The 22,787-nt window shown below is 41.8% G+C and overlaps 1 protein-coding gene across 1 annotated transcript in view; it reads left to right on the top strand.

Moving 5' to 3' along the window:
* ptp4a3a (protein tyrosine phosphatase 4A3a) overlaps positions 1-22,787 on the top strand; it is a 34,346-nt gene extending 11,559 nt beyond the window's left edge. The window contains exons 2-6 of the mRNA XM_053637970.1: positions 8,845-9,325; positions 11,448-11,540; positions 14,036-14,166; positions 18,179-18,253; positions 19,810-22,787. Coding sequence (XP_053493945.1) covers positions 9,221-9,325; positions 11,448-11,540; positions 14,036-14,166; positions 18,179-18,253; positions 19,810-19,927 — 522 coding nt within the window. The 5' untranslated portion in view covers positions 8,845-9,220 and the 3' untranslated portion in view covers positions 19,928-22,787. The remainder of the gene's footprint in view (positions 1-8,844; positions 9,326-11,447; positions 11,541-14,035; positions 14,167-18,178; positions 18,254-19,809) is intronic.

Here is a 22,787-nt window from a genome sequence, read left to right as displayed (position 1 = left end):
ATAATCTGGCTGAAGAATCTGTCAAGAGATTTATTTAGGAATTGGATGAACATTAAAAGATATGTAGCGCTATTTGGCTAAACGAACACTTTCAGACGGTGTAACTCTGGAAGATCCGAATGGCTTGGCTCAGTTGTTCTTAGCGATGGCTGGACATGTCGATAACAGCATCGATGATGCTGAAAGCATGCCCAAACAAATGCCATAAGCTCATCTTTAAGCCGAACAAAGTTAGCATGCTAAACGTGTCCATTATAATCAACTCCTCAGTAAGTTTCTTCCGATTTTTGGTTTACTTTTGATATTATTATTATTATTATTATTATATATTTTAATAGTATGCCATTAAAAAAAAGCACATAACCTTTTAAGGGCAGTTTTACAATGCTTTTCAAGTGAAATTCTACTTTATTCCCACACATGCACTTTACATTGACTCCCTTGTGACAGACTTTTGTCCCGCCCAGGCTGTTATATTTTATATATTATATATTGTAACACAGATTACAACTTGGTTTGCTTGTATTTTCTCATTTCTAAGTCGCTTCGAATAAAAGCGTCTGCTCAACGAATAAATGTAAATGTCTTGTTGATTTATTGGTATCATGTGTCCGGTTTGAGATGAAAGCTGAAGAATAAAGAAAAGCAGATGGCGCTTCTTCTTTAGAGTTTAGACGTTTAGAGTCGTGTTCAAAAGTTTGTACTCTCACGGTTTCTGGGTTAAAAAGAAACTCGTAACTTCCATTTTACAATTTCTCTTTAAAAAAATTTTTTAAAAAAAGTGAAAATGAAATGCGGATCTTGCAACAATTCGAAAAGTAAAGCAGAACCGGAGAAAAATACATTACTAGGGGTTATTTATGTCACACTCAGAAAGGGAGATGGAAAATTTTGATATGCTTTTTTTTCCACTCTTATCTTACATATACTACGTGGCCATTTTCCGGGCTTGCGCTAATGAGTGAACATTTGCATATCCAAGCAGTCATAAATGTTTTGTTTCTACGGTATCAACTAAAACCTTGCATGTTCTCCCCGTGCTGTGGGGGTTTCCTCCGGGTACTCCGGTTTCCTCCTCCAGTCTAAAGACATGCATGGTAGGCTGATTGGCATGTCCAAAGTGTCCGTAGTGTATGAATGGGTGTGTGAATGTGAGTGTGATTGTGCCCTGCGATGGACTGGCACCCTGTCCAGGATGTACTCCGCATTGTGCCCCACGCTCCCTGGGATAGGCTCCAGGTTCCCCGTGACCCTGAAGGAAGGATAAGCGGTATCGAAGATGGATGGATGGATGGTATCAACTAAATCTCTTGGTCTTGCCCAATTTGGCCTAAGGGTGTGCAAACCTTTTGCACTCAATTGCATTAAAAAAATTTAAATATTATGTATGTATTCGGTTTTTAGGGCCGTTTACACAGCTAAAAACGGAACACTTTTCATGCGGTCTGGGTGTTCGACGACGGCGTTTCGGGGCCTGAAAACGCAAACGTTTGAAAACCGGTTTCAAAGTGCAAGGTTTTGAAAACGATGCCGTTATCGTCTCCGTGTAAACGTACAAAAAAAAACCCCGAGGGTCTGTGAAAACGATGACTTCACACGCACGCGTGTTCCGTGTTCGGTTTATAGACGTGCGCGCGAGTACTTCATAACAACGCGCGAGACATTTAAAACTACAGGACTGTGTTTGTGCTGCTCAGGATTTTGATTAGATTTACTGCATCACTGCTACGACCAGCGGAGACGCATTTGTTAAGTACGCCGAATTATTAACCCACGTCTACGCCGACGAAGGATATTCAGAATCTTATAATTATCTTTGGAATTGTCTGTTTTGGAGAATATCTGTATCCTTTTATTGCTTATAAAATATAGAAAGCAGACGGACTGCCAGCGTCTCACTATTTCATTTGTATTTGCCGATTTTGATCCATTTTGGTACAACGACGGTCAGCTATTAGTACTTAAAGATGCACTATTTAGATTTTGTTCGGTATTTAAAACTGAATTAGCTTTGTTAACAATTCTGAATTCTGATCTGGCGCACAATAAAAGTCTAACTATCGAGATTCTAAGTGTTTTGTACACCTCGTAGATCACAAACCATTGAAATCGCTTCAGAAATGTAAACGTTATCGTGCTTTTTATTCAGAAAAACCGCAGCTCCTCCGTTTACTTGTATTTGTTTACAGGGCGGTCTTGCCCGGATCAATATGGCGGACACGTTGACGTGAATGCTTACGTGTTTCTTTACAAAGTGACATCGCCATCTACTGGCCTGGCATGCGTAATGCGGCGTTTTTAGACGTTTTCGCGGATCCGCGTGAACGTCTTCTGTATGCCAGTCTTTACAAAAACTCAAAGGGAAAACTTTTTCCGTCTTTAGTACATCGTCGTCGTGTAAACTTCCTACTACGGACGTGAAAACTCGCACGTACCCGGACCTCACATGCAGGTCGTTTGTAATTTCATGCCTTTGAAATTCCTGTGAGGCCATCAATTACGTGAGAGTGCAGAAGGGATTATAGGGGGTGCTGCAAAACATATTCACACCCTGAAGGCGGGGGGGGGACAAAGTGTTCAGTGATTCAAGTTGATTATTTTCCTGTAACAACATGCCCCGAAATGATTTATTCCGATTATAGCAGAGTAATTTGATGATTACAGATATAAACAGTCCTTCACCGGCCTCTCTTCTCTCCTCCTCTCTCTTGAAGATAAGACCAAACATGTAATTTGTCACATGACCGAGAAAACATCAAAGCCGCCCGTTCTCAAGACTATCTCGTGTTTCCCAGCTCTGACACTGGAGACTCCTTCCATAAACGTTAAATGTCTCTTCATGGAAAATTGCACCATGTCGACAATTACACGCCTTTTTAAATCTGTTTGCGCGGCGTGTCCGCCGTACAGATCCCGGTCTGATTTGTTACCATGGCAACATTACCATATCAAAATGCCACGTTAACGTAAACCTGTGATTCGTCTTGCAGCCGGAACTACAGCCAAAGCTCCTGTTATAGAAAATCAATCGGAATCAAAAAATTCTACAGAGCTGTGGTATAAAATACAATAGCGTACTTTGGGGTGACTTTTAATACGTGCCTGCGTTTCTCCAAACGAGCTGCTCGGAGGATCGGAGATTTAATTACGGATTTTACATTGCCACAAAATGGCAGTTAGTCTTTTAAACTCCGCAAGACGGGCTTGAAAACAAACTCCATGCCTCGGAAAAGCAGCTGCCTAACCTATTTTTAACGCCCAGGTGGCCTAGACAGAGCATCAAGTCCGCAAAACTCATTATAGAGAAGGTGTGTGTGTGTGTGCATGTGTGTAATCACTGTAATCACTCAGAGCTCACTGGGCTTATTGACAGCCACCGCTGTGGTCATTACAAACTATTGCATTATAGTATGAAAGCAAGCGTGTTATTTATTTATTTATTTTATTTTTGCTGGTGAAATTTTTTCACTGCTAAGGAAAATATTTGTTCAAGATGAAGAAGAACCAGAGTATCAGTGAAAAATGTGAATGTATAAATGAAGAAAGTGGTAGTGCTGTCACTGCCTTAAGTCACTTGAATCTAAGAAATCTTGAATCTACGAAAAAAAAAAACCTACTTATGAAACTGGAACAAATAACGGACTTTGTTTGTTTCTAGTTTTCTAGTTTCAACAAAACACCAGGGGACACTGCATGTTAATTTTTTGGGGGCCTTGTGGGGGGTCTGGCAACCCATCCAGCCCCCCATCAGTTCAAACACTGGTGCAGGGCCTGATGGGTAATGTAATCCTGAAACCATGTCCACGTGTATATGGATATTTCTAAAAGACATGAAAAAATGTTCTTGAAAACTGCGTTTTTGTTCAGAGAAAGTGAAGATTCTCGAAAAATGCCTTTAAAGGTGGCGAAATGTTGGTGAAGTTTTGTGTGGCTGGGAAAAATTTTGTTTTCGAAAACTTTGGCATCAACCTGCGTATGCCAGTTGCAGTTTTGCATGCGATAGGATTCAGTTTGTCTCAGGTGCTGACCAAGTAGTTCCACTGTGGTCTGTAATTTCTTATTAGGGAATGGACCTAATAGTTCCTCTGTGGTCTGTGATTTCTTATTAGGGAATGGACCTAATAGTTCCTCTGTGGTCTGTGATTTCTTATTAGGGAATGGACCTAATAGTTCCTCTGTGGTCTGTGATTTCTTATTAGGGAATGGACCTAATAGTTCCTCTGTGGTCTGTGATTTCTTATTAGGGAATGGACCTAATAGTTCCTCTGTGGTCTGTGATTTCTTATTGGAGAATGGACCAAGTAGTTCCACTGTGGTCTGTAATTTCTTATTAGGGAATGGACCTAATAGTTCCTCTGTGGTCTGTGATTTCTTATTGGAGAATGGACCAAATAGTTCCTCTGTGGTCTGTGATTTCTTATTGGAGAATGGACCTAATAGTTCCTCTGTAGTCTGTGATTTCTTATTGGAGAATGGACCTAATAGTTCCTCTGTAGTCTGCAATTTCCTATTGGAGAATGGACCTAATAGTTCCTCTGTGGTCTGTGATTTCTTATTGGAGAATGGACCAAGTAGTTCCACTGTGGTCTGTAATTTCTTATTAGGGAATGGACCTAATAGTTCCTCTGTGGTCTGTGATTTCTTATTGGAGAATGGACCAAATAGTTCCTCTGTGGTCTGTGATTTCTTATTGGAGAATGGACCTAATAGTTCCTCTGTAGTCTGTGATTTCTTATTGGAGAATGGACCTAATAGTTCCTCTGTAGTCTGCAATTTCCTATTGGAGAATGGACCTAATAGTTCCTCTGTGGTCTGTAATTTCTTATTGGAGAATGGACCAAGTATTTCCTCTGTGGTCTGTGATTTCTTATTGGGGAATGGACCAAATAGTTCCTCGGTGGTCTGTGATTTCTTATTGGAGAATGGACCTAATAGTTCCTCTGTAGTCTGCAATTTCCTATTGGAGAATGGACCTAATAGTTCCTCTGTGGTCTGTGATTTCTTATTGGGGAATGGACCAAGTAGTTCCTCTGTAGTCTGCAATTTCCTGTTGGAGAATGGACCTAATAGTTCCTCTGTGGTCTGTGATTTCTTATTGGGGAATGGACCTAATAGTTCCTCTGTGGTCTGTGATTTCTTATTGGGGAATGGACCTAATAGTTCCTCTGTGGTCTGTGATTTCTTACTGGAGAATGGAACAAATAGTTCCTCTGTGGTCTGTGATTTCTTGTTGGGGAATGGACCAAGTATTCCCTTTGTGGTCTTTGATTTCTTATTGGGGAATGGACCAAGCAGTTCCTCTGTGGTATGTGATTTCTTATTGGAGAATGTGTTTGCAATTTAATTTCATTTTGTTTAATTTATGACACTTTCATGTGGAGCCGCTGTACAGATGTTGAATCCATCACTCCGAGATTCAAGCCGCACAGAGATTTTGGATAAGGCCTGGGTGAAGATGCAGCTGGTAGGATTGATGTGGACAGGAATGGTATTTTAAAATATCTGTGTACGTGTGGACAGGGCATGAGTGTATATCTGGCGTAGCATCTACTGGTAGTAGCTTTCAGGATGAGGGCTTGATGTAAAACTGTGACATGCAGAAGGGGTTGTCTATTTGGCACTGTTTAGGGACTCGGTGAGTGAAAATAGCAACTCGACCTATTGGGAGGCCAGGAATCACATAACATCCCATTACCATGCGCAAAAAGATCACCAGGTTTTGTTTTTGTCAGGCCCTTTAATGTGAAATGGGTGCCACGTGTGAGGAGGTATTTTCTTGTGAGGGAGTCTCTTCTTCCCTTTCTGTGTTTCCTTGAGAAATATTTCCTTTCTTTGCTGTGATTTGAAGTGTATTCTCTCAATCCTGCTCTTTTCTCTTGTGTTCGTGCTCTGGTTTATTTTTATGCTTCAGCCTCTGAGGGTCTCAGAGGCCCACGGCGGCTCTTAAAATCATCAGCGCAAATATTTACTTGTTAGTTTGCTCTTATGGGAAAAGGTTGGGTAATTGTTCTGTAGAAGAGGACATGGAGTGCCCATCACTCAGAAGTTCAGGGAAAAAAAAAAGAAAAGAAAAGAAAAGGAATACACAACATACCCCATGCGATGGACAGGTAGCTTGCTGGATTGTTTTCTTGATCCTTGCAAGTCCTATTTCGCCAGAGACAATACACCCAATTAACCTTGTCCTGATACCTCAGGGTGCTGCAGACGTTCTTTATTGTTTACTGTTTCCCAAGCAACCACAGTGCACGACTGAGATCTTCAATGAAATATTCTCATCTTCGGACATTTCTTGCTCAGTCGAGTAATATCTATAATCCTCACACCCAAAGATACGTTAAAAAGGAGAAAGATTCAGACAGTGTATGTAGATTATTATATGAATAGGTACAAATAGAATACAAATGATTCAGGTAAATGTATACACAAAGACTAGAACCCTATAAAATGTACAGCTATTAAAAAAAAAAAAAAATCAAGGCTTTAAGATTTAAGATCAGCTCTGTCACTTTGTAAAACTTACATCCTTTTAAGACTTTAAACTCCCTTTAAACTTTCCTTTTCTCAGAGGAGCTCATTAAGAGTTTCGCCTACCATCTCATGGTAGAAGGCTGTACTCCCAAAGTGGAGTCACCATTGTTTCACTGATTTAGGACTAAAGCTTTGTTTCCAGCTGCTCTGAGGAACATTAGCCATCTATATTCTTCTCCTTTTATGACAGCATGATGGGTACAAAAACATCGCTATCACACTAATGGGTGAAAAATTTTGTGGCACATATATAACGGAAATATAGAAGAGACGACACGATGTCCTAAAGGAGAGGAAATGAAGCTGATTTTGAATGTTTTGAAAGCAATTAGCAGCTATAATCTGGCAGCTTTCCATCTCAATACCACTTGCTGGCAAAGACAGGATGCAAAAAAAAAAAAAAAGGATTTAAAATGTTTTATTTCTCATAAATATGCAGAAATGACCGTTAAAGAATTTCATTTCCGACTAGAAGGTTTGCAGAGGCTTTTTCATCGACATTTTCGTAAATATAGTAGAGTTTGATGAATTTTGAATTAGAAATGCACTGTATTTCGCAACACGCAACTAACTTCTGCAGTTCTCCAGCTGTGATCCTTGGAGATTTTTTGGCCACTCGAACCATCCTCTTCACACTGCTTTGAGACGATATAGACACACGTCCATTTCCAGGTTGATTCATAACATTTCCAGTTGACTGGAGCATCTTAATTATTGCCCTGATGGTGGAATTGTGCATTTTCAATGCTTGTGCTATTTTCTTATAGCCACTTCCCATTTTGTGAAGCTCAACAACCTTTTGCCGCACATCACAACTATATTCCTCGCTCTTACCCATTGGTATGAATGACTAAGTGAATTTGACCTATGTGTTACCTCATATTTATACCCCTGTGAAACAGGAAGTCATGGTTGAACAATTTCCTGAATAATTCCAAAATATCAATTGGAATCTCCTTCAAATATGAATTCTTATTCTTAAACATATTGATGGAATCGGATACAGACGTGTTTCAAAACTTCTGAATCCTACAGTAAGCACCATTGGGGTCATTATCCACAAGAGGAAGCAACAACACTCTACACACGAGCTCCTCGCAAGATTTCTGACCAGGGAGTCAGAAGAGTAGCCCAAGAGCCAAGGACCACTCAGAAAGAGCTCCAGAAACACGTAGAAGCAGCAGGTGCCATCGTCACAGAGAAAACAGTAGGCAATGCACTCCACTGCTCACGCTCACACCGCAAGACTCCATTACTAAAGAAAAGGCATGTCGAAGCTCGTTTAAAGTTCGCTACAACTCATTTGGACAAGCCTATGAAATACTGGGAGAGTGTAGTCTGGTCAGACGAGAGCAAAATGGAACTTTTTGCCTGTCATACTACATGCCATGTTTGGAGAAGAAATGGCACTGCACATCACCTTTAAATCACTATACCAACAGTGAAGTTTGGAGGTGGAAGCATCATGGTGTGGGGCTGTTTTTCATCACATGGTACTGGCAGACTTCATATAACTGAAGGAACGATGAATGGAGCCCTTTACCGGAAGATTCTTGAGAAGAATCTGCTGGATGATGAAGATGAGACATGGGTGGCCCTTCCAAAATCACACCTGAATACCGCGGCCCATTAATTTCTTCATACAGGAAGTGTCTTAAAGCTGTCACTACAAAACAAAGGCTTCTCCACTAAGTATTAAATACATTTCAGTTAACGTGTTCAATTAATTTTTTTTTCCTGTGTCATTCCGCTTTATTACACATAGCTATGGACTTTAATGTTTGGATTTCTTTATATGTTTGGATTTCTTGATATGTATGGATTTCTTTATATGTATGGATTTCTTGAGTTAATACCAAAGTCTGGTGAGAATTTCATGTGAATAACCTCATTGGAAATATATTTACTGAAAAAAATGTTGACTCGTCCAATACCAATTCCCCCGCCACTGTATATATTCAATTCATTAGGCTATTCATTATACGGTTTTTGTAATGTTTTTGAAATTCTTGTTTGGGCCTTCAAATTGTTTTCTGAATAAGCTTATCTCAATGCCAAGCTCAGCCTTTGAACTATATATATATATTTCTTTTTTTATTATTATTAAATGATGGAAGTATTTCTATAGAAATAAATTGATTGAGTCTTTGGGTAGTGTTTAATTGAATGTGTGATCATTTTATCATGAAATACAACTGAAATAAAAATCCAATAAGTAGCTGAATTAGCCTTGATGTTTCACATTTTGACATTCTCTCTCTCTCTCTCTCTCTCTCTCTCTCTCTCTCTCTCTCTGTCTCTGTCTCTGTCCAGATACTCAAGTTCCCATGGTGCCATGCTTTGATGCTGTTCCTTCAGATGCCCGGCTCTTACTGCTGCTCTCAGCATCGGCACATTCGGCACGCTGAACGATGTTCTCTGCTGAACCTGATGACCTCCACTGATCTCTAAACACGACTCCGTACACACCTATTAGCCGATGGGGTGATTCTACCCTCCTGGCAAAAGGAAGCCGTCTTAAAGGCTTTGTTTTAGGAAAGAACTGGATCCCAGGTGTACTGATTGAGTCGTGTATCATTATCATTGATAATCTATCAAATCCATATTAAAATACAGACAAACACGGAAGCTGGACGGTCCAAATACTCCTTCAGCTTTTGTGTAAAGTTGGTCCTGAAGACGACGCAGCATGGCGCGGATGAACAGACCAGCGCCGGTGGAGGTGTGCTACAAGAACATGAGATTTCTCATCACGCACAATCCCACCAACTCCACGCTCAACAGCTTTAAAGAGGTGACAGATTTTACCCAGCTACGCTCTTGCTCTTGTCTTGTTACCGTCGAAGTATTTTAGGTATGCTCGGTCCCATCATTTCATCCTTCATACACTCTCATTATGCGCTTTTTATTTTCAAATACCAGCAGTATTTTTTATATATACTTTGTCCGTGTGAGCAGAGTTGTATTCTCTGTAATACGCCGGTGTTCACTTTATTCTACGTACTATTTATTCCTTGCGTTAGTAAGCAGTGTAATATACCGAACCTCATATGGTGTAGGGCTGGGCGATATATCGATATAATATATATATATCGTGATAAATGATTATGCAATACACTTTTCTGAGATATCGTCGGTATGTGATGGTTTTTTTTATTAAATTTTTTAAAATAATTACAAATGAAATGGTGCTGAATGGATGCCGTTGATTTGACGTAATTTTTTAAATACTTAATCTTTGTCTTTGTTGGCTTTAAAGGAAAGTATCGTCGAACTCTCTTTAACGTTTTTTTGTTTATCTTACTACTCTTTTGCAGAGGTCGTTAGCTAAATTATACATCGTGATACTCATCTTGTATCGTAGAAATGTCCTCAGTTATCGTGATATGATATTTTAGTCATATCGCCCAGCACTACTCTGGCGAGGCTACAGAGTCACATGACCACTCTGTTAGTCACATTCGAAACACAGTTCCCTCAGACTGGTTCGGGTTTTTGAAGAGTATTTTTACAGTGATGCAAAACGTGTTTAATTGCGAAACGTTGGAAACTGGTCTGTTAGAACAACGTGTACCGATAAGGAGATGAGAGCAGCGCCAGTCAGACTGAACGAATAAAGCGCCGCCGCAGCGCTCTCCTTAGGTAAAGATTAAGTGAGCGTTAAATCCCGCCGCACTTCTGTCAGCAGGTCGTAGAACGGCATTGTGGGTAATGTAGGGTGTGTGTGACCTTCTTCAGCACAGTTTTCTGACTGAAAGCGCTGAGACGGTACGTGTGGGGAAACAGTACACCATCATGAGGGCTCTGGAGTTATGTTTGAAGATTTGGCCTAAATAGTTTGGGTGTCTCTGGTGTACAGGAAATATTCAAGTTGCTGACATGTTGCATGCAACATACTGCACACACACACACACACACACACTGTGCACACACACAAACACACACATACTCACGTACTGCATACACATACACACATACTGTGCACACACACACATACACACACACACACACACATATTTACATACTGCACACACACACACACTGTGCACACACACAAACACACACATACTCACGTACTGCATACACATACTGTGCACACACACATACACATATTTACATACTGCACACACACACACACACACATAAACATTCTGCACACACACACAAACATACTGCACACACACACACACAAACATACTGCACACACACACATGTACACACACAAACAATTTTAATAGTGCATATTGAGTCAGATTATATGCCTTATAAGAAAACCGTGAAACCTCTGTTGCTACGGAGACATGGCCCTTGACTGTGCTCACATGGTGTAAAATGTGATGCAGTGTGTGTATGTGTTCGCTGATGAAGAGCATGTGCTGGGCTAGAAACAGACTACACACACACACACACACGCACACACACACACACACGTACACTTGATGATTTCTATATTTCTCTCTGTCCGTTTCTCTCTCTCTTTCCATCTTTCTCTCTGTCTGTCTCGCTTTCAGTCCATCTGTCTGTCTGCATGTCTGTCTGCATGTCTGTGTATGTCTGTCTATCTGAAACACAACATTGTAGTAAAAAAAAAAGTGTGTATGTGTACTTTTAATTAAAAAAAAGGTGTGTGCACATGGACAGACGGACAGACAGAGAGAGAGAGAGAGCATATGAAAGTGCACTTAGTTTTCATAGAAACAGTTTTCAGTGAAGCAGGACTTGAAGATGTTTCAGAGAAACAGGGTTTATCGTCAGTGCAGGTGTACGCTATACGCACTATACACTATATCCATCTGCTTCATTCAAATGGCTCTATCCTCTTACATTGGTGTGTGTGTGTGTGTACACTTTTATTTGTATGTATGTTTAAATGGTTTGTAAATTTTTATTAATTTTTTTTGCTCTTGCTGTCTCAGGACCTGAAGAAGTATGGTGCTACAACAGTGGTGCGTGTGTGTGAGGTGACCTACGACAAAACGCCCCTGGAGAAGGACGGCATCACCGTGGTGGTGAGTGTGTTTTAGGCTCATGCACACTGTAGTATAGTCAGATATTAAGTCTCCGCGTATCGCTCTAGCTTTTCAAGTAGCCTTAAATAGATGTGGAACTGTTATATGTGATACGCTCTCACACACACCATGAAACACACACACACACACACACACACACACACACACACACGCACGTTGTCTGCGCAGCACTGAGCCGTCCGCCTCGTAGCTTCTACACGTGTTTCTGATTACCGGCGTCAACGTTTTTCCTGTTGCCATGGATATGGCCTCCATTTCAGTGCTCCCTGCCTTTTTTTTTCCTCGTTCTGATTATTTTTATTTTTTTTTTCTCTGACTTTGTGAGAAGAAAGGCGAGCGTGAAAGAGAGCTGTTGTGTAACACTGCTGTTTGGCCCTGACTCAGTCAAAAAGCGCCGAGCTGAAGTGTGTATGTGTACGTGCTCGATATGTGCTTAACTGAGGAAAAGAAGCTTGGGGAAGAACTGGCAACTGAATATTTATGATACAGCTGCAGAGATTTAAATTAGCGTGTAATGAGACTGTAATCATCAGTCCCAGTGAAGGAGGCGTGGTCTCTGTACCTGTCAGTCCCAGTGAAGGAGGCGTGGTCTCTGTTCCTGTCAGTCCCAGTGATGGAGGTGTGGCCTATGTACCTGTCAGTCCCAGTGTAGGAGGTGTGGCCTCTGTACCTGTCAGTCCCAGTGAAGGAGGCGTGGTCTCTGTACCTGTCAGTCCCAGTGAAGGAGGTGTGGTCTCTGTTACTGTCAGTCCCAGTGAAGGAGGCTGGGCCTCTGTATATGTCAATCCCAGTTAAGGAGGTGTGGTCTCTGTTCCTGTCAGTCCCAGTGAAGGAGGTGTGGTCTCTATCTATCAGTCCCAGTGTAGGAGGTGTGGCCTCTGTACCTGTCAGTCCCAGTGTAGGAGGTGTGGCCTCTGTACCTGTCAGTCCCAGTGAAGGAGGCGTGGTCTCTGTACCTGTCAGTCCCAGTGAAGGAGGTGTGGCCTCTGTATCTGTCAGTCCCAGTGAAGGAGGCTGGGCCTCTGTATATGTCAATCCCAGTTAAGGAGGTGTGGTCTCTGTTCCTGTCAGTCCCAGTGAAGGAGGTGTGGTCTCTATCTATCAGTCCCAGTCTAGGAGGTGTGGCCTCTGTACCTGTCAGTCCCAGTGAAGGAGGCGTGGTCTCTGTACCTGTCAGTCCCAGTGAAGGAGGTGTGGCCTCTGTATCTGTCAGTCCCAGTGAAGGAGGCTGGGCCTCTGTATATGTCAATCCCAGTTAAGGAGGTGTGGTCTCTGTTCCTGTCAGTCCCAGTGAAGGAGGTGTGGTCTCTATCTATCAGTCCCAGTCTAGGAGGTGTGGCCTCTGTACCTGTCAGTCCCAGTGTAGGAGGTGTGGCCTCTGTTCCTGTCAGTCCCAGTGTAGGAGGTGTGACCTCTGTACCTGTCAGTCCCAGTGAAGGAGGTGTGGTCTCTGTACCTGTCATTCCCAGTGAAGGAGGTGTGGTCTCTGTACCTGTCAGTCCCTGTGGAGGAGGTGTGTCTTCTGTACCTGTCAGTTCCAGTAAAGGAGGCGTGGCCTCTGTACCTTTAGAGGTTTCACAACAAATGGGGTGAATATTTATGCAATTATAACTTTCCCCCCATGTCAGTATTGTGGGTTGGTTTGTGTAGATTAACGACATATAATCCCAATTAAGACCATTTTATTTCCAGGTTGTAACACTATAAAATATGGAGGGTCGGGGAGTAAATACTTACGCAAGGCACTGTATATTACAGCTACAGTACTACTTGAGTGGAACTGTATCAGACTTTATAAGTGCAGTTGCATGGCTTTATGACTATGTAGAGTGTATTTATTAATGTGTGTGTGTGTGTGCGTGTGTGTGTGTGAGATACAGGATGATTACAGGTTTTTACACAGTTGTTTCACCTGTAGTGTGTATTTATTGCTGTTATACGGTGTGTGTTTATTGCTGTTATTGTGCCGCTGTGAGCTATCACTCAAGAGACCAAACCCTTTTGGTGCTGATGAGCAAAGGCCCTCTTGAGGACAATCAGCAGCGTTCTAGGGGTGTGTGTGTGTGTGTGTGTGTGTGTAAATCCTGAGAGGAGTGTGTCTGTCCTTTGAAGCTGAATACCTGCCTGATTTTAATGAGCTTGATCACACTATTCATTCTTGTGAGCTCTTGAATCCCTGATTATGTGCTCATGTGTACGTGACCTGGTGTGTGTGCGACCAATAATCCGCTTCCTAATTATACACCAAGTAAGACATGATTGTTTACCCAACATAAATGACATCAGTACACCTCCATTTCTCTATCACACACACACATACACACATACACACACAGTATCAAAGTAGCACAAAGGCTGTGTTTCTCTTCTTTCATTCCAGCATTCATTTTAAGAAGGTGCCATGTACCCACTTTCCCAAACCGTTAGATTCGAAAGCCGGGTACTGACCATGTTGTGGTGTGTTTCTGATGCAGGATTGGCCGTTTGATGATGGAGCTCCTCCTCCCTCCAAGGTGGTGGAGGACTGGCTGAGCCTCCTCAGGAGACGCTTCATGGAGGAACCGGGCTGCTGCGTGGCTGTGCACTGTGTCGCGGGCCTCGGCAGGTCAGTCAGCATCCAGCATAGAGTCAGATCCGAAACCGGTACCAAAGGCTCACGCAGTTCGCCACCTGAAAACGTAACCCTCGTTTCTGATTGGTCGAGAGATGAATGAATGAATTTTACATAGCAGCAGTTATATATGACAGTACGTACAGCTGCAAGGCAAATCACAGGGTTATTTTAATGCACTCGTTCTAATATGTTAGCATTTCCATAGTGACAAACTCATTCACAGGGACTTGATACCGTCAGATACTTGTATTTCTCCTACTATATAGTAGGTAAGTACGTGGTTTTGGACGTGCTCTCCTGTTTGCCGTTAAACGCTTGAGCGCTGCCGTGTGTGTACGTGTCCTGTCGCCCAATGCGGTGAAAACTCCCACACGACGTTAACAGTGTGATTAAGGTGTGTACATGTTTATGATGCACGTCGATAACGCGACTAAAACAGGAAATACTCCACACGTCTTAATTCCATTCGTGTTTACTTCATGTATGACTTTAGTCAGATTAAGGTCATCATTAATCTCTGTTTACATGCTAGTTTCTTAATCAGAGTATCATGATCAATATCGGATTACTGTTGTCCGTGTAAACGTACCAAGTATCTCCGTTTCATGTTGGTCTTCATCACACCATCACGTTGCTGATCATTTCCCTATAACAGCACGTCCCCAAGTGTCCTGACTTGCATCTTAACAACCTACACCCGATATCGATTGTAGCCAATCGGATCAGAACGCGCTTTCTCGGACTTTCCAGTACGTTAGTGAAGAACATGGGCCTCTTATTTGAGAAGCAGGATCTGAGAAGGCGAATTGTAATCGCTTCGAAACGTTTCCGATAAATACGGAATTTCTTTAGTGACTGTGGTCAATTCACAGCAAGACTTTAGGACTGGATTATAAACCTCCTACACACTTCTGAAATACACACATGCCAAAAACACACACACACACACACACACACACACACACACACACACACACACAAAAACAACAAAAAAAAACAAATGGCTACTTAAGCTATAATTAAAGAGAGTTTATTCACACTGGGATCCAATTGTTATAAAGTGTGTGCGTATCAAACGTGTAATTTAGAAAGCTTGAGGTTTATACACACATTGTCTGGTGCCCCTTAATCACCAACCTCCTTTTTTCGCTCTGCCTCGACTCTCAATCTGGAAAAGAATGTGAACTGCGTGCACTCCAGAGCATAAACCACTTTTCTCCCATGAGCCTGATTTTCTCCAGCGACCGCAGCCAGGGTTGACAAGCCTCCCTGGCCTCGTCCGGTTTCGCCTGCGTGGGTGACACGATGCCCATTTGAAGCCCTGAGCCTGGACAGAGAGCTCGGCCAAAGTCAACACGACTCGTGGCACGTTTGGTCAGCTGTGACGCTGCTGCAGTATTATTAGAGATAAAGACGGAACAGGAAAAGCGTTTATTTTTAAATTTTATTATTATTATATTTAATGCAGTGTTTACTGTATATCCGCAGAGCGTCCCCTTTTATATGACGTTCAGTGGGAGGTTAAGGTCCTCAGCAGGGGTCTAGGAGGATTTTACCGGATCAGACACACACACACACACACACGCGCGCGCACACACATGTGTGTTTTGCTTAATGCTAAGTTATAAAAAATATAATTAAGTTATAAAAAAGTAGGGACGATAAACCTTGCTGTAATGCATAAGAAAAACAACGTGAATAAATATCAGGTGTTAAAAGATGTGCAAGGATTTATAATACAGCTAAAAAAATAAAAAAAAAACCCCCGTCTTTAAATTAAATACAAAGTATCACTATCAATTCAGCATGTAAGGAATAAAAAGGTTTGGGGACATGCTGTTTGAAGAAAATAATCAATGCCGAGGTGGTGTGATGAATATTTTCCAGTACCAGCACATCCCGAACTGTTTCACTCCTCTTACAACACAGCAGTTTGCCATCACTGTCGACGTTTTATTTATCACCAAACGACACGTCATACTTTTTTGTTCGTTTCTATATCACGTGGAATGTTGTGGAATGTCCACCAAACAATTTACTTCCTGCGTTCTCTCCGAACGTCAAAAAGACAAAAATAAATAAAATAAAAAACGCAGCTTGTCATGTTTACCGAGATAAAACAGTAGGTGAGAAATACCCGGACGACCCTCTGCTTCCTCCAAGATTCTGCGACACGGAAGCGCTGGACACTGCGAATACTGCGCTATCCCATAATGCAACGGGACTGGCGCAGAAGAGCTGTCGGAATCGGTGCCTTGTAGCACGTCCGTATTGTATTCATGCTTACAGCATATACCGAATCGAAGCGCTGATACTGGAGACTCCTTACAAAAATGTTAAATAAACGTCGCGTCACAAAAAAAAAACTTATCAAAGCACATCAAAATGGTACCGCTCGAAGTACCGTGGAAATGGTTTCGGACCTCAATTCCACATGGACGTTCTCGCTGTGGTTGCTGGGACGACGGTTGCTGCGATGATCTTAGGACTGCAATTACCACATGCAGTTCTGCACTCAGGTCTCCTTTAGTGAACAGTGGACTAGTGCAACAAACAGACTTCATATAAAACCATCATGAACTTTTTTACGTTCACACTATGCGTCGTTACCCAGATGAGGACGGGTTCCCTTCTGAGTCTGGTTCCTCTCGAGGTTTCTTCCTCATATCATCTCTTTCCTCACCACCGTCACCACCGTCTCGCTCAATAGGGATAAACTCACACACTTAAAATCCGTATCCTGTGTTTATATGTTTCTGTAAAGCTGCTTTGAGACAACGTCCATCGTTAAAAGCGCTACACGAATAAAATTGAATTGAATCAGCGATCATACACGGTTTTATAACTGTTTTAACGGAGCATCTGCCGTACAAGTCTCTGTTGCTGTTACTGTACTTTAGAAAAGATACGTTGTTACTATAGAAGTTGTTTCTATAAGTCACTAGATACTATGTACTATAACGTTGCTACTATAAGTTGTTGTTACTGTAGAAACAACTTCCAAAAAGTTGTTACTATAGACACGATAACGCATTAGAAGACGCGCATTAATATAAACTCGCGACGTGCATCAGAGCTGCTGTTATAGAAAATGAACCAACACCTTCTGACCAATCAGAATCGAGAAAATTCGATTCTATTAAGTTTGATATATGTATACGTGATGACCTCAAGACCTTTGTGACGAAAAAAAAAGAGAAATGTATGTAACTTCCCAGAGTGCTTTGGAAAAAAAGGAAGTATAAAAAAAAAAAAAAACGTTCTCAGTAGACGAGACATATTTCTGCTTTATAAGAAGACGTCCAAAACAATGCACTAAAAAAAGTGGAGCGATGCGAGGAGGCAGCGGGCCTCTCCATGCTGTTTCACGTCTTCGGAGCGGTAAAACCCCCGCCTCTGACGCACGTCTTTCCCTCTCCACGGGGAATTGACCTCGATTTTTGAAACGGTGCCAGTGTTTTCTTGGCCCGTCTTCGTTTTCATCTAATTCCTACGCCAAACACTCTGTACCGCGCTTGTGCGTTTTTCTCTGAAAGGAAAAAAAAGAAAAGAAACAGGCCGACCACATGTGTATACAAAGTGTATACTTTACACAGTGAGGTTTGACTAATGGGGGGGGGGGAATTACTTATAGCAGATCTTCCCAGAAGCCTTTTTGTTTTTCTTAGAATCTAATTTTGTTCTTAGAAGCGAAGTAGTTCCTAGAAAACGACTCCATGGGAGTGTTTAGGATGAACCGTATAGACTCCGTATTTCGAAGAATATATTTAGTTGAGTGCTTCGGCGCTGTCTGCGTCGCTCACGAGCGTTTAGAAACACGATTCGTGTTGTTATAGATGAAGTGTATATGAGTGTGTGAGTGGGAGGTTCTTTCTCACTTTATTCCTCTCGCACACACACGCACACACACACACACACACACACACACACAGAGCCATCTGTTTGTGCGAGGGCTGTGTGTCCCCATCTTTTACGAGTTTTTTTTACATGTTTTTTTCCGCAGGGCTCCGGTGCTGGTAGCTTTGGCTCTCATTGAGTGTGGGATGAAGTATGAAGATGCGATCCAGTTCATCAGACAGTACGTGCAGCTTTGTTCCAGTGTGTTCCTGCACTGTTTTTTAACACACACTTGTCGACGCCAACCTTGGTTTCACCGCAGCGCCGCGGCATTCTGATTTCTGATTGGTCAGGAGATGTTGATTATTTTGCTCTGACCGTAGTATAAATCACAAATTGATACGAATGCCGTGGTCATGATATAAATACGGAATCGTTTCTATAGCGACGGCTCATCCGCAGGGATTTGCACGCTAGACGCTGCACGTAAACTAATCAGAAACGCGTGTAGTCGTCGATTTATTGAAGGAGTCTCCAGTGTCAGAGCTTTGTAACAGTCTAGCATGGGAAAGTCTTCAGGGCAGAGGAGTTTGCAATTTCTCTGTAATATGACGCGCTGCAATTTCGTCTTACTAAAGCGCACCTATTATGGTTTTTCAAATATTACCTTTCATGTAGTGTATTATATACGTAGCTGTTTGCGAATGCAAGAACGTCTGCGAAGTTTAAAAGATCAAAGCGCACGACAAACGGAGTTATCGACTCCCAAAAGAAGGAACCGATTCTGAACGAGTCGTTAGTGATTCCAGACTTTACTTCCCGTACAAACCTACGTAGGTTTGTAACAAAAAACCCCGCCTCTGGTCTTCATCGGCTGCTCGCTGACAGCGGTAGACCAATCACAACAGACTGGGACGTCTGACCAATCAGAGCAGGGTATGCTCTCTGAAAGGAGGCGTTTAGAACGAATCCTTTAGAACGAATCATTTAAGGAGTCGTTTGTGACACTGGAGGGGGGGGGTAACGCTGCAGTTTAAATTATGAGCACGTTAACGTGTTTTTTAACCTCGTATGCACGTAAATCTATCGTATGAGACCTTTAAAACAAAACTAGGCACGTTTCAAAACCATAACAGGTGCACTTTAACTTCACACGAGAGAAAGGGAGGGAGGGAACGACCGTTTATAGCTGCTGTAACATAAGTGATAACGGGAATTGGCTTGTTTTGTGGACATTCAGCGTATACATATACGTAACTGTAAACGGATAAAAAAAAAACTACAGCATGTCAGTCTTTGAGCAATAAATAAGTAAATGTTTTTTTCTTGGTGTGGTAGAGGAGGAATAAAACATTTCAGAATGTGCAGTTATTAAAAAAAACAAATTCACACCAGGAAATATTTTCCAGCACACCTCCAAGTGTATTCTTCTTTAAATACTGCATGCTTTCGAACCCGACGCTGTCTAGACCGTAAAACTCCTTGTTCTTGTGAAAGAGAAAGAACGAGTAGGAGGAAAAAACGCTTTATCTTGCATACTTAACCCTGTACTTTTGCTTCGCTTGTGCACTTGATGCTACGTGGGAAAGCTAAGCGGTATCCGAGCTTTATTTCGGTTCAAAACATCATAAAATTTCACTTCAGCAGCTGAACATTACACCATTATATATAAATAATTAAGACATGACGAAGCTGCTCACGTGAACGAACTGTATCTGTAACTATTTTTTGCATGTAATTTGCTCGGTGAACCTGTTTCATGTCGTCTAACGTGCTTTACCAATCATGCCTTGACAGGAAGCGGCGTGGCGCGATAAACAGCAAACAGCTGACCTATCTGGAGAAGTACAGACCCAAACAGAGACTGCGCTATAAACACCCACACATCTTCAAGAACAAGTGCTGCCTCATGTGACCTGAACGCTGCGCCCGAACCCGAACCACGCCGGTACCGAACTTCTCAGACCGGGGTGCTCTTCGCCGAACTGCTGCGTAAGCACAGCCCCGTTTCGGTCTGACTCGATCCCTGTCTGTGCCTAAACCCCAAATCGCTCTCACTACAGAGTGAACACTGCCACGACTCTGAGAGGTCAAAGGTCACCGCAGGGTCCGTAAGGCGCACCAAAGAAGGTGACCTTTGACTGATCGACCAGCTGATACGGAGCCAAGGGGAATCATGGGAAACTTTTTTTTTTTTCGCCTGATCACTTTCTTTTATCTGTGAAGTCTCAGGTCGTTTCATTATCAAGTCGTCTCAGATACTGCCGCTTACTCTTTCATTTCCCGGCGATGCTTCGGCATTTCGTGAGTAAGCCCAGCGTGGAAATGGACGGAGAGGATTTATAGTAGGGGCTCCTCTGCGTTTTCATAACTTCTTTGGCCAAAATCTTTGCAGCTTCTGAGAAAGAGGAATACATGAAGGCTTTTGTGAACTCTGCAGCAGAGAGAAGCGTGTGTAAGACTTTTCCTTTTTATTCCACTTCTGCCATCATCATCATCATCATCATCATCATCATCATTATCATCATCATTATTATTTTTTTCTACACGCTTATGATATTTTCTAATGAATTTAGTTGGATGTATCTTCCCCATCCCAACACACACAAAATAAACGAATAAGCCAAACGAATGTAGTAAACACGTCGCGCACCGCCACGCAAGCCGAGTCGGTCGTACTCCTGCGCTAATGAAGACGAAGACCGGACTCGAGAAGTACGTCCTTCCCAACACGAGAACAAATAATGCACTTACCGTATTCGTGTTTGAGATTTGCTGTGTACGGCGCGAACGTTCGTCACGTATTTACAATCACCTGTGTTGTTCAAAAGCGTTTTGGTTTCCCTGGAAAACGTTTATATGTAAATGTAAGATTCCAAGCCACAGTTGCAGATCTGACACCGAGGTGACATTTCAATAAAGACTGGTACAGTCAAAGATAACGGTAGAAAGAAATTCATTCCAATTTAATTGTGGCTAGTACATCTAATGAAATGGAATTTTTTTTTTTTTTTTTTTTTTTTTTTTTTTTAAATATTATGTGTTGTTTGTACCAAGTGAGCAGATTCGACAGCTATATTATTCATTTCTCAACCCTGTACTATACGTTAAAAAAACATCAATTATGTGCGCCATGTGATTAAAATAATTCAGCATAATGCTGTTATACTGAATATCGATATGAGGTAACTGACATTTCAGACACAATATGGACAAACGTTTTGTTTCTTTTTTTTGCCCCGTCGGCAGAAATAGTTCCCGAAGAAGCCGCAGCGGGATGGAGCGTTCCGTGTTGCCATGGTAACGTGTAGTAACTGTTTCGACATGACATAAACTGTTCTTCGGGTCGTAATTTGACGTCGTGAACACAGACAAGCGGCGTGATACACACAGTCATATGTACCGATACCAATGCTGTTCTACTAAACATCAGCACACTTGGAGCGCCGCTTATCCAATCAGATTAGTGCACCAGAACTAACTATTGTATAATTGTACAACTTCAAAAACGTACATGTATGGGTCTGAGGTGAGTGTTACGCTTTAGCGATGATGCCGCAACGAATCATGGGACTTTCAGCTTGTTCTCATGGGCAAGTCACCAATCGGAGTGTCCTCAGTGTTTTTGGAGGAGGATCAAGAGCACTTCCCCGGTTTTTTATTGTTCTTGGTACGTGTGTTCTTGATTATTGGAATGTAACTTGGGCGTTAAAAGATGATCTCAGCTGTGGACAGAAAACAACACGTATTGAGAAATACCAGTGCGCTTTCTTTGTTGTTTGAGTTACTTATCTAACCGATAAGTTCCTCCGACATTGTTGTTGGGGTCATGTCCCGATGCACACCTCAACTCTGCATCACGTCACACACTGTTTATATTGTATATTCTCCTTTCAAGCGCAGAGATGAATCACTTCAGATGTCACTTTAATGTGTTTCTGAAAAGATCTTTCAAAACCTCAGGTCCTCACACGGCCCCGAATGAGAGCTCATGGACGGCTTTAAGACTTTTCTGTCTGCTTTTGAACACATACCTCCTGCTGTACAGAGATGCTTATGATGATGATAATAATAATAATAAAGGCTGGTTATGAATCATTCCGTCGTACTTGGTGTAATATGAGATGGCTGCATCACCACGTGTGAGTAAAGACATGACTCATGCACACTCTGGACTTGCCAGCTCATCACTTCGACCGCTAGAGCGTTGGAGATGCGAGTGTGTGCAAGTGCTGCCATCTGCCGGACAGAGCTCAGAACACACGTGCACACACGGACGTCCAAGCCCACACACCAGAATTATTTGATTAATTAATAATTTGTTAAGATAAGACAAAAACGTTTGCACTCAAGAGAATAAAAATGAGTCTAACAATAAGTAGATTTGTTGAAATATATCCTTCTGTTCTTCCATAAACTGCTCTGACTCCAGTTTTAATTGAATTGATTTAAAAAGATTTTGGTTTACATGACACGATTTCTTAGATCTTTTTCTGAATTTTGCATTCATATTTCCTTTTTAAAAAAAATTCCACCGTCAATTGACCATATTTAAACATAGTAAGAAATCTGTTTTAACAACAACAACAACAACAACATACAGTTATTTTGTTAGCTTTTCATCGTCCTCAATCACCATTTCTAAGAGAGCATGTTCATTATCTTAACTTTCATATTTTTCATAATTCACAGTAATCTGATTACATATTAAATACCGCCAGAGCTTTTACCATGAATAAACTAACACTTTTTATCTAGTTATTGTACATTTTATC

The sequence above is a fragment of the Ictalurus furcatus genome, chromosome 12, assembly GCF_023375685.1.
Source record: "Ictalurus furcatus strain D&B chromosome 12, Billie_1.0, whole genome shotgun sequence".
NCBI classification, from domain to species: Eukaryota; Metazoa; Chordata; class Actinopteri; order Siluriformes; family Ictaluridae; genus Ictalurus; species Ictalurus furcatus.
The sequence above is the reverse complement of the archived record's forward strand: the minus strand, read 5'-3'. Positions and strand labels throughout refer to the sequence as shown.